This window comes from Pristiophorus japonicus, chromosome 14 (assembly GCF_044704955.1).
Source record: "Pristiophorus japonicus isolate sPriJap1 chromosome 14, sPriJap1.hap1, whole genome shotgun sequence".
In the NCBI taxonomy this organism is placed as follows: domain Eukaryota; kingdom Metazoa; phylum Chordata; class Chondrichthyes; family Pristiophoridae; genus Pristiophorus; species Pristiophorus japonicus.
In genome coordinates, this window is record NC_091990.1 from 79,912,410 (window position 1) to 79,925,438 (window position 13,029).

General features: G+C 52.3%; 1 protein-coding gene across 2 annotated transcripts in view; it reads left to right on the top strand.

The window, feature by feature from the left end:
• LOC139279419 (CD82 antigen-like) overlaps positions 1-13,029 on the top strand; it is a 121,794-nt gene that overhangs the window by 87,178 nt on the left and 21,587 nt on the right. Inside the window, exons 6-7 of one of the 2 annotated variants that reach the window (XM_070898529.1) lie at positions 9,773-9,880; positions 10,864-11,025. In XM_070898529.1, coding sequence (XP_070754630.1) covers positions 9,773-9,880; positions 10,864-11,025 — 270 coding nt within the window. The remainder of the gene's footprint in view (positions 1-9,772; positions 9,881-10,863; positions 11,026-13,029) is intronic. The other variant, XM_070898530.1, reaches the window with a different exon arrangement.

Consider the following 13,029-nt stretch of genomic DNA (forward strand, 5'->3'; position numbering starts at 1 on the left):
TGTGCCAGAGGTGGATGCGCTGCATTGCTCGGTGCTGTCCGATTCAACGTCTGCAAGTAGAGGACACCATTTCAGTGTACAGCAGGGGGGTGGGGATGGTCAAGCTGACATGTGAGCCATAACATTTCACATTCTTACTTCAAGGAGCTCTATCGCTACATGAGCACACCATTAATGGCTGGCACACTGTGTGATAAAAGGCATTTGACTTAACATTGCATGACCTTTCATGACATGAGTGTGATGCAGACCGGAGTTTAGTATTAGCTTACCGTGCTCTAGCACGGGGTCTGCATCACTTTTTGTGGTGGTACAGCGGGGGAAGCCCCCTGACTTTTTCGAACCTACAAGCACACTTCGGGGGTGGCTGCTGGGAGACAAGGGATACCCACTTCAAACATGGCTAATGACACCCATCAGAAACCTGAACACTGAAGCCCAACAGCGCTACAATGAATGCCTTATGACCATCGGATGTGTGGTGAAACAACATGTGCTTCAGGTGCCTGGACAGATCTGGAGACACCCCGCAGTACACACCCATCAAAGTTTCCAGCATGGTCGTGGTGTGCTGTGCTCTGCAACATTGCTCAGCTGCGAGTTTTGTACCTTCGAGAGGAACAAGGCACAGACTGCAGATCCTCTTCATATGATTCTGAGGAGGGGGAAGGTGATGAAGGTAATTCAGCACCAGCTGCTCACACTGCTGCCCTTATTAATGCAAGATTCACTGAGGTTACAGCAGTGGACTGATGTAAAAAGCACATGCAACAGGCAATCTTACCACCATTCCCCCACCTCCTCCATTGTCATCAATACAAAGCTGTCCTGCAAACAACCAACCACCCCTTGAACATCCCCCATTGCTCCCCATCAATTCAGGTCTTCCCATTCATCTTCAAACAAGGGCAAACGCGACTTGCCACCCAGCACTCAAGAATAGACAAGACGGGAAAGTGGTGCAAAGGAATAAATTTGATGTGATTCTAGTAAAGAACAGAAACTTAACAGCACAGCATTTTCTCATATAGCCATGTGTAATGTCTCAAGAGTCTTGTTACTGTAAACTGTGTTGGGTGTAAACCTGATCCATCTTTATTCACGCCCAAAGAACCCGCGTGACATGGTACCCGTGCTTATATACACCCATGACCGCGCACACACGCATGCAGCCCGATGACCTCCGACAGTAGTGCCCTCTGGTGTCTGATGACCCCAGACATCAACACATAACAACATCTCCTTTCAAGATCTTAATATCAGTCTTTTTACAAATTAAGACGGTCTGGGACTTTCTGCTCACGAGTTGATCGTCTCAGTTTAACTTCAGTTCCAAGCGAGCGTTCTGAGTCAGTTGTGACTGAAGGCTGAGTAACCGATCTGATGGGAGTGGTAATGACCACATCAGAGACTGAAGGTTCAGGTTCAGGAATGACAGCAGAGTCCTCTGATGAATGAACATGGTTGGTTGGTCACTGACTGCATCTTCCTCAAATGGTTCCAGTTCATCCGTGTGCCACAGTTTTATCTGATCAACATGTTTCCTGCATGTTTGCACATTCTTGAGCAGGACAATAAACACTCTGTTACCCTCCTTGGCTGTAACAGTTCTGGCGATCCACTTTGGACTTTGACCAGAATTCAGTACATAAACCGGATCGTTAACAGAAATATCACATGACACAGCAGCATGATCACGATACCATTGCTGACTTTGACGTCTGTTTTCAACACGATCATTCAAATCAGGATGAACAAGAGAAAGCTTGGTCTTGAGATTTCTCTTCATCAGTAGCAGCAGGGGAAACCCCAGTAAGGGTATGAGGTCATGTCTTGTAACTGAGCAATATACATGACAAATGAGTCTGCAGTGAACACTGAGTTACACGTTTCATACTCTGCTTGATTGTTTGAACAGCACGCTCTGCTTGACCATTAGAAGCAGATTTGAATGGTGCTGACCTCAGATGTCTAATACCATTGAGCTTCATGAACTCCTGAAGCTCAAGACTTGTGAAACAAGATCCATTGTCGCTCACAATAATGTCAGATCACCATCATAGGCAGTCCCTCGGAATCGAGGAAGACTTGCTTCCACTCCTGAAGTGAATTCTTTGGTGGCTGAACAGTCCAAAACGAGAGCCACAGACTCTGTCACAGGTGGGACAGATAGTCGTTGAGGGAAGGGGTGGGTGGGATTGGTTTGCTGCATGCTCTTTCCACTGTCTGCGCTTGATTTCTGCATCCTGTCGGCATTGAGACTCGAGGTGCTCAGTGCCCTCTTGGATGCATTTCCTCCACTTAGTGCGGTCTTGGGCCAGGGACTCCCAGGTGTCAGTGGGGATGTTGCACTTTATCAGGCTGGTTTTGAGGGGGTCCTTGTAGCGTTTCCACTGTCCACCTTTGGCTCGTTTGCCATGAAGGAACTCCAAGTAGAGCACTTGCTTTGGGAGCATGCGGACTATGTGGCCTGCCCAGTGGAGCTAATCGAGTGTGGTCAATGTTTCAATGCTGGGGATGTTAGCCTGAATGAGGACGCTGATGTTGGTGCACCTGTCCTCCCAGGGGATTTGTAGGATCTTGCTGGGACATTGTTGATGATATTTCTCCGCAACTTGAGGTGTCTACTGTACATGGTCCATGTCTCTGAGCCATACAGGAGGGCAGGTATTACTACAGACCTGCAGACCATGAGCTTGGTGGCAGTTTTGAGGACCTGGTCTTCAAACACTCTTTTCCTCAGGCGGCCGAAGGCTGCACTGGCGCACTGGAGATGGTGTTGGATCTCGTCGTCGATGCCTGCTCTTGTTGATAGGAGGCTCCCGAGATACGGGAAGTGGTCCACGGTGTCCAGGACCGTGCCGTGGATCTTGATGACTGGGGGGTAGTGCTGTGCGGTGAGGACAGGCTGGTGGAGGACCTTTGTCTTACGGATGTTTAGCGTAAGGCCCATGCTTTCGTACGCCTCAGTAAATACGTCGACTATGTCCTGGAGTTCATCCGCATACTGTAGCTCGACAACAGAGGTTGGGGGTGGTCTTGGATCTGGCCTGGCAACGGCGCAGGTTGAACAGGTTCCCACTGGTTCTCTCACTCCCGCGGGGAGCTTGTTGACTGTGAGGTCGAGCAATGTCAGGTAAGCCACGAGTAGCAAACATGACACAAAGGCTCTCAATCGTGCCTGTAGATGTACTGGATGACATAATGATACACTCTATCCACTTTGAATATGCATCTACCACAACAAAAAACATTTTTCCCAGGAAAGGACCCACAAAATCAACGTGGATCCTCGACCATGGTTTAGATGGCCACGACCAAAGACTCAGCGAAGATTCCGCTGGTACTTTACTTAGCTGCATGCAAGTATTGCACTGATGCACACATGATTCCAGATTAGAGTCAATTCCATTCCATACACGAGACCTAGCAATGGCTTTCATCATGACAATACCGGGATGAGTGCTATGTAGTTCACGTACAAATTTTTCTCTACCTTTCTTAAGCATGATGACACGATTACCCCACAGTAAACAATCTGTCTGAATGGACAGCTCATCTTTGCGACGGTTGTAAGATTTGGTCTCATCATACATCTCCATAGGTATTGCAGACCAATCACCACTGAGGACACAACCTTTCACAACCGATAAGATAGGGTCATGGCTAGTCCAGATCCTAACTTGTTGAGCAGTGACAGGAATTCCTTCACTCTCAAAAGCATCCATTACTAACAGTAGATCTGCAGGTTGAGGCGTCTCCATCTCAGGTATGGGCAAAGGCAGATGACTCAGTGCATCAGCACAATTCTCAGTGCCAGGTCTATGACGAATTACATAATTATAGGCAGACAATGTCAACGCCCACCTCTGAATATGGGACGATGCATTGGTATTAATACCTTTGTTTTCAGAAAACTTGTGATCCATTTCGAGTTCAAAACGAAGATCAAACAGGTACTGATGCATCTTTTTGACTCCATACACACAGGCCAAAGCTTCTTTTTCTATCATGCTGTAAGCTCTTTCTGCTTTTGATAAACTTCTCGAAGCATACGCAACAGGTTGTAGCTTACCCGACTCATTTGCTTGTTGGAGTACACAGTTAACCCCATATGATGAAGCATTACAGGCCAATCCAAGATGCTTACACGGATCATAATGGACAAAGCAGATTCTTAGCTTTCTCAAAAGCTCTATCTTGAGACACACCCCGAACCCAGTTGTCACCTTTTCTGAATAGCATGTGCACTGGCTCCAATAAAGTGCTCAGTCTGGGTAAGAAATTACCGAAGTAGTTGAGTAGCCCAAGGAACGAATGCAGCTCCGTCACATTCTGAGGCCTGGGTGCATTTTTGATGGCCTTGGTTTTCGAATCAGTAGGCCTGATGCCATCAGCAGAAACCTTCATCCCCAGAAATTCAACTTCAGGTGCCATGAAGACACACTTCGAGCGTTTCAGCCTGAGTCCCACTTTGTTCAGACGATGTAGGACTTCTTCAAAATTGTTCAGATGTTCAGCAAGGTCGTGACCTGTGACCGCAATGCCATCTTGAAACATGACAGTTCTAGGAACGGACTTCAGTAGACTCTCCATATTCCTCTGAAATATGGCTGCAGCCGAACGAATTCCAAAAGGACACCTGTTGTCGACAAACATTCCTTTATGGATGTTGATGCAGGTGAGTTTCTTTGAATTGCCGACAAGCTCCTGTGTCATATAGGCTGACGTCAGATCTAGCTTAGTGAACGACTTTCCACCAGCTAGCATGGCGAACAGGTCGTTAGCCTTCGGTAACGGATACTGATCCTGTTTCGAAAATCGGTTAATCGTAACCTTGTAGTCTCCACAAATCCTGACAGTGCCATCACACTTCAACACAGAACCAATCAGATTGGCCCACTCGTTAAACTCGACCTGTGATATGACCCCTTCACGTTGGAGCCTGCCAAGCTCAATTTCAACCTTCTCCCTCATCATGTAGGGAACAGACCGAGCTTTATGATAGACAGACCTTGCATCAGAATTCAGGTGAATCTGCACCTTGGCTCCAGTAAAATTACCAATGCCCGGTTCAAACAAAGAAGGAAACTTCTTCAACACTTGAGCACACGAAGTGTCATCCATCGAGGGCAACGATTTGACATCATTCCAGTTCAGCTTGATTTTCTTGAGCCAATTCCTGCCGAACAGCATTGGACCATTACCTGGGACGATCCATAATGGTAGATCTTGAATCACACCATTATATGGCACCTTGACTACTGCACTACCAATCACCGATATGAGTTCCTTAGTGTAAGTACGCAACTTGGCATTGACTGGACTCAGCTTAGGCTTCACAGCCTCAGTGTCCCACAGCTTGTCGAATGTCCTTTGGCTCATTATCGACTGACTCGCACCGTATCCAGCTCCATTGATACAGGCACGCCATTCAGCTTCACATTAACAATTATCGGCTGGCTCTTTGCCAATAACGAATACAGATCATACACTTCCTCCTCGGGTTGTGTATCCGGGCCAGCACTGGACTGGTCATCATCAACAATGTGATGAGCGGCAGCACGCTTGCTCAGTTATGGGCACATTCTCTGAAGATGCCCCACTTTCGAACAGCCATTACAGGAGTATTGTTTAAACCGACACTGATGAGGCCGATGATTGCCCCCACAACGCCAACAGGGTGAAATCAGATTCATACCAGTTGTCGGACTTTGAGCAGCTACAGGTTTCACATAAGCGGTCGAGTAGGCCCTGCCATAAACAGCTCTGCCAGAATGCGACACAATCTTGTTTACAGTACCTGCCGTGGAGCTCCAACTCTTCGATGATATCTGCCTCAAATTATCATCAGTCGTTATGCATGCCTGGGCAGTCGCGATGGTCTTTCTTAAATCCAGCTTCTCTTCGGTCAATAACTTCCGAAGAATCACATCGTGGTTGATGCCTATCATGAAGAAATCTTTCAACATGACTTCCAACATGTTCCCGAACTTACATGGCTCAGCAAGACGTCGTAGGTCGGCGACAAATCCCGACACATCCTGGCCCTCAGCCCGAACATGCGTGTAGAAGCGATAGCAGGAGATGATGATCCCCTATTTTGGCTTAAGATGGTCACACACCAAAACACACAAATTCTCGTACTCTTTGTCCGTTGGACGTCAAGGCGAGAGAAGGTTCTTCATGAGGCCGTAAACTTTCTGACCACAAACGGTGAGGAAAACCGCCCTGCGCCGAACTGCGTCAGCCTCTCCCTGCATTTTGTTGGCCACAAAATATTGATCAATGAAATCGGCCCAATCCTTGCCATCCACAAATTCGTGAAGAATTCCAACTGTGCCCATTGAACATGCGAAGGTTCTTAATTTACCTTGTTGCCAAATGTAATGACTCGAGAGTCTTGTTACTGTAAACTGCATCAGGTGTAAACCTGATCCATCTTTATCCATGTGACATAGTACCCGTGCTTACATACACCCGTGACCACGCACACGCGCATGCAGCCCGATGACCTCTGACAGTAGTGCCCTCTGGTGTCTGGTGACCCCAGGCATCAATACATAACACCATGTGCATCCCCTTGTGCAACTGCAAAGCCATACTCTCCCTTTTCCTACAACTGCTCTGTCGTGCAATCCCTTGGCTAGAGCAGAGGTAGAGGCAGGCTGCTCAGATCCCTGCTCTGACTGCTGAGATGCTCTTGGCTGACAGCTTCAGGCATATTTTTGGAGCCAGTGAGGGCCCCGCCAAAGACTGCTCCACCTGCCCCTGTGCAGAGGCAGACTCTCCCACCGGGACATGAGGCAACCTGTGGGTTACTGAGGGATCATGGGGGGAGGGGCAATGGCTGAGAAGTGGAAGTACTTTGAGTGGAGACCTCACTTCCATGTCCCCCTTTGCCATCATCCCTCTCATGGTCCAGCCGCATTTCACTGCTACCACTGCTGGAGAGCTCTTTGGTGCAGATCAGGGCAGCATTGTAAGGCCAAGGCTAAGCTATCTGTCATCCTATTTAAGGTGGCAGATATGTTGGCATCCAGAGTCTGCCCAAGCCATGGTCAAGGCATGCGTGGACTCACATGATATCCGCGTTTGATGTTTCACGGAGTTGGCTACTCTCTCCATGCGAGAAGACATAATCGCAATGCCCCACTCATACTTGAGGCAGGCTCCTCCAATCTCTCTGCAGTTATGGGAGTGTGCCTCTCAGTGCATCACACAGTCCCTGCTGCTGCTCCTTTTCATTGAGGTCGCCCAGGGTACAGCATCTGTCCAGCTGAGCAGAGCCTGGAGGGGGCTGTGCCTTCTGACACGGACTGCATTGCTATCCCCGCCACCACCATTCGCTCTTGCTCTCTTGTGAACTATGAGTCAGCAGGTGAAATCCCAACGACCTCACTGCTGGTTGCACTGAAGTGTGAGTATGTGAGTCCTGGTAAGCATGAGTCCTGTCATGGTGCATCCTCAGTGGGAATCAGCTCCTCGAGTAATTGTCATCCACGAGGCTCATGGATACCTGCTGCATGCAGGAAGGCCCTGTGGGAGATAAAAGATATAAATTAGTACTGGCATGGTAAGAATATTGCAAGTTCTCATTATGACGATAATATTTCATTCGCTGTTAAAATCACGTCAGCATGGCTGAGTGTGGGTCGGTGATATTTAATTCTGTCAACAGGTAGCTGGGAGGTTGCTGTCCCCGGTGGCCAGTCACACCAAGACTGCTGATCTCCAGCGCCTCCTCCTTTGCAGGTGTTTGCTGGGAAATGTGTGGAGGACCACTTCCGGTTCTCTCCCTCTCCCTGGTGTGCTGTGCAATGGGGAAAGACAGACCTATGAGTGAGTGTAATGGCATGTGTTCAGCTGATGGATGCAGTGCCTTTGGTGAGGGTTAATACTGTGTCCCTCAATCACATCTCACTACAAACACACTGAGCTATCCCTTGGCCCATGTACACTTCCCCCTTAACTGTCCCTCCCTGGTGCCTTGCTCCACAGTTTATTGCCCCTTGGGTGAAAATCACTCCCTGATTTCCCTTTTGTGCTCCGGTTTCTGATCCTCTCGCTACACTTAACAATGTGCTCAATTCACGTGGACCATTCTTCATAATCTTCACCTGTGATAATGTTGCTCCAACATTGCAAAATAACTTGGTATTCTCTTGAGTTTTTATTATATCTGATTTACTGAATGAAGAGGGGGCATCACTGACCCACTCACTGACCCTTCACATTGCTGCACAAGTTCTCTTTTTCCTGTGTCACAGATGGTGAATGGGGGAATGGAAATATGGGATTGGGGAATGGGAATTGAGGAAGGGAATGGGGAAGGGGATTGGGAATGGGGGTGGGAATGGGGAAGGGGATGGCGAATGGGGGTGGGAATGGGGAAGGGGATTGGGAAGGGGCAGATTCTGTAGCCCACCCTCCCCCACACATTGGGAGGAGGAACCCGAGGCGTATTCTAACCCGCTACCGTCAGAACTGATGGGACTGGTTGCAGTCAGCTCATGTGGGGATCTTTACATCTCCAACAGCTTTTCTCCATATGTTAATCCTTGAATAAGGTCCCAGTATTTGGAATGTCAGTCTCTGCACTTCCTGTTTTGTCTCCCGCTTACTGCTGAAAATGATCCAAAAAAAAAGAAAGACTTACAGTTATATACAGCAGCGATTATATCCCTTAACTGCCTCCGGGTACTCCATGAATACAGAACTCTGAAATGCAACAGCTCATTTGTGCACAATAAGATCACACAAACAGCAGTGAGATAAATGAGCAATTAGCCCGCACTTTTTATGGTGCTCGTTGAAGGAAGAATGTTCCAGAAAACCAGGAGAACTTCCTCAAATTGTGTCACGGGATCTTTAGAGAGTGATTCTCCTCCGCGATTTCCCCCTTAGATCAGGGGAGCTGGTGGGGGACCGTGACTGAATACATGGGTGTGGAGGCCTGTTCCTGCCTCTCTGCCCAATGAGGGTATCCTGCATCTCCATGGCCGATCCCCCCAACATACAACAGGAGCAAGGGAGGGGGCGGGCCTGGGTCTTTGGTAATTTTCCTCCTGGGGAAAATTTGTCCCTCCATGTATGCAGGAGCCTTTGTTGTGGTTAACATTTCTGGCTAACATCTGGCTTCTGATGAACAGTCGTTGAGCTGAAACATTAACCCTAATGTCCTCTCCATACATTCTGCCGACGCTCCCAGCACGTTACAGCAAACAGGCCACTTGGCCCAACTTGGCTACGCTGATGTACTCCACACAATCCTCCTCCTACTCCGAGCCCGATCAGTACATCCTCCTCCTATCCTTGCAATTAGCACGGCCCTTTGATCTGGGACCCGCTGGCCGCAAACTCCAGCTGCCCCATTGGGTGGGTTCGCTGGCCAAGGGCAAAGCTTTGCTGGCGGCTGTACATAATCCCACCGCTGGGCTGGACTGGATATTTCACAGCAGTCAGCGCATGACTGCACAGGACAGTCCAGAGACACAGCACATGAACCTGAATCACCGAGAGTGGCACTCTGGTCCCTGCACTACTCCCAGGACCGAGCCGGTTACTTCACCGGGCTGGTTTCCAGGGGCTTCTCCTGGGGATCAGCCCAACAGCTTCATCATTGTCGCTCAGTACCCTGTGGCTCCAGTGACTTCCTCCAAATCACCAGTCGACATGGGGACAATTCATTCCTCCTCTGGTCCTTGCCTGGCCTGGCTCGCAATGCTCTTGATTACAATTTATCCATGGAAACAATCTGCTCTCCACACAGCTCAAGTCGGAGATAGCCGAGATCATCCATCAAATGATCATCAACTACAACCCACAGGAAAACACAGGGAAAAGCTTTGGGACCACCTGGGATTACATCCAGAGGAAAGTGAGTAACAGATATAACCCCAACCCCCCCCCGCAGTGTGTCACTATAACCCCCCCCCCTCCCGTGTGTCACTGTAACCTCCGCCCCCGCCCCCCCCTCGGTGTGTCACTATAACCCCCCCGGTGTCTCACAATAACTCCCCCCCGCCCCCGGTGTGTCACTACAACCCCCCCCGGTGTGTCACTATAACCCCCCCCCCCCCCAGTGTGTCACTATAACCCCTCCCCCGGTGTGTCACTATAAACCCCCCCACCCCCCTGGTGTGTCACTATAACTTCCCCCCCTACCCCCCGGTGTGTCACAATAACCCCCCCCGGTGTGTCACTATAACCCCCCCCCCTCAGTGTGTCACTATAACCCCCCCCCACCCCCGGTGTGTCACTACAACCCCCCCCCCGGTGTGTCACTACAACCCCCCCAAGTGTGTCACTATAACCCCCCCCCCCCCCCCAGTGTGTCACTATAACCCCCCCCCGGTGTGTCACTATAACCCCCCCCCGCCCCTGGTGTATCACTATAACCCCCCCCACCACACCCCTGGTGTGTCACTATAACCCCCCCCCCCCCCTGCAATGTTTCACAATAGCCCCACCCCCCCCGGTGTGTCACTATAACCCCCCCCCCACCATCCGCAATGTGTCACAATAACTCCCCCCCTCGGTGTGTCACTATAACCCCCCCCACCCCCGCAATGTGGCACAATAACCCCCTCCCCCTCCGCGGTGTGTCACTATAACCCCCCCCCCTCGGTGTGTCACTATAACCCCCCCCCCCCCGCAATGTGGCACAATAACCCCCCCCCCCCCTCCGCGGTGTGTCACTATAACCCCCTCCCCTCGGTGTGTCACTATAACCGCCCCCCCCTCGGTGTGTCACGATAACCCCCCCCCCGCCCCGTGTGTCACTATAACCCCGTGGCCCGACATGTTGTGTGCTGGGGATGTATTGGGCCGGATTCCCACACAGGATGTTTGTCCCTGTAGCTCGAGTGTTGCGGCTGGACTGGGCCTTGGAACTGGACGGAGAATGTGATCATACGGAACAGCTCGGTGACACTTACCCCCTGCTCCTGTCACAAGAGGTTGGCGAACGACAGTGTGCCTGAGACGGGCTTCTGTGAGGGTGATGACAATGTACACGGAGCGGTGAGTGGTCCCTGCTGTCTCACCCAGCAATCTCACCGCGCTCCTCACACATTCCACATCAATGGGGGCACCAATCAGTGACTGGCCGGGCTCGGCCCCGCCCACAAGAGGCGCGCGCTCCCCGGGGGACTGACGTCATGGCGGTGACCCAGGGTAGGCCCAGCCGCTGATTACAGACACAACCCAAGTACGTCGCCAATGGATGTCCCTTCTCCCGCACACAGAGGCTTCAAAATCCCCGTCCCCACCTCCCCTCCCCTCCCCATCCTCCCCCTCCCCCTCCCCACATCTCCCCTCCCCCTCCCCACATCTCCCCTCCCCCTCCCCACATCTCCCCTCCCCCTCCCCATCTCCCCTCCCCCTCCCCACACCTCCCCTTCCCCTCCACACATCTCCCCTCCCCCTCCCCACCTCCCCTGCCCTCCCCACATCTCCCCTCCCCTCCCCACATCTCCCCTCCCCCTCCCCACATCTTCCCTACCCCTCACCACATCTCCCCTCCACGCATCTCTCCTCCCCCTCCCCACATCTCCCCTCCCCCTCACCCACAACCCTCCCCCACATCCCCATCTCCCCTCCCCCACATTCCCTCCCTCACCTCCACTCCCCCACCACCATAACCCTCCCCTCTCCATTTCCCCTCCCCCACCCCCCCAACCCTCCCTCACCACCCTCCCCTCCCCTACAAACCTCTCCTCCCCACCCCACCCCCTCCCCATCTCCCCACCCCCCCTCCACCATCTCCCCCCCCCCCCCCTACACCATCTCCCCTCCCCCTCCCCACAACCCTCCCCCTCACCATTTTCTGGTCGTTCTTTGTAGCTGAAGTGAAAATGATGTCGTGAGATTGACCTTTCACCTTCCCGCCCAGGTGTGGTCCAGCCTCTGATTACAGTCACAACCCAGGTACGCCGCCAATGGATGTCCCTTCCCCCGCACACAGAGGCTTCAAAACCACCCTCCCCTCACCCTCCCCCCACCCTCCCCCTCCCCTCCCCACATCTCTCCTCCCCCTTCCCCTCCCCATATCTCCTCTCCCCCTCCCCACATCTCCCCTCCCCCTCCCCACATCTCCCCTCCCCCTGCCCATCTCCCCTCCCCACATCTCCCCTCCCCCTCCCCACATCTCCCCTCCCCCTCCCCACATCTCCCCTCCCCCTCCACACCTCCCCTCCCCACATCTCCCCTCCCCCTCCCCACATCTCCCCTGCACCTCCCTATCTCCCCTCCCCCTCCCCACATCTCCCCTACCCCTCCCCACATCTCCCCTCCCCGCTCCCCACATCTCCCCTCCCCGCTCCCCACATCTCCCCTCCTCACATCTCCCCTCCCCACATCTTCCCTTCCCCTCCTCACTTCCCCACCCCCTCCCCACTTCCCCTCCCCCTCCCCACATCCCCTCCCCCTCCCCACATCCCCTCCCCCTCCCCACATCTCCCCTCCCCACATCTCCCCCCCCCCACTCCCCACATCTCCCCTCCCCCTCACCCACCACCCTCCCTTTCCCCACAACCCTCCCCCACATCCCCATCTCCCCTCCCCCACATTCCCTCCCTCACCTCCACTCCCCCACCACCATAACCCTCCCCTCTCCATTTCCCCTCCCCCACCCCACAACCCTCCCTCACCACCCTCCCCTCCCCTACAAACCTCTCCTCCCCTCCCCATCTCCCCCCCCCCCCCTCCACCATCTCCCCTCCCCTCCCCACAACCCTCCCCCTCACCATTTTCTGGTCGTTCTTTGTAGCTGAGGTGAAAATGATGTTGTGAGATTGACCTTTCACCTTCCCGCCCAGGTGTGGTCCAGCCTCTGATTACAGACACAACCCAGGTTCCTCACCACTCGATGCCCCATCTCCAACACACAGACAGTGACTTCAAATCTTAACAACCACCTCCACCCTTCCACCAAACTCCACCTTCCAGCAAAATCCACCACCCTCAAACCGCTTTGGCCACCTGAGACCTCCTCCAACTTCAAACCTCCTCACTCACCTCCACCTC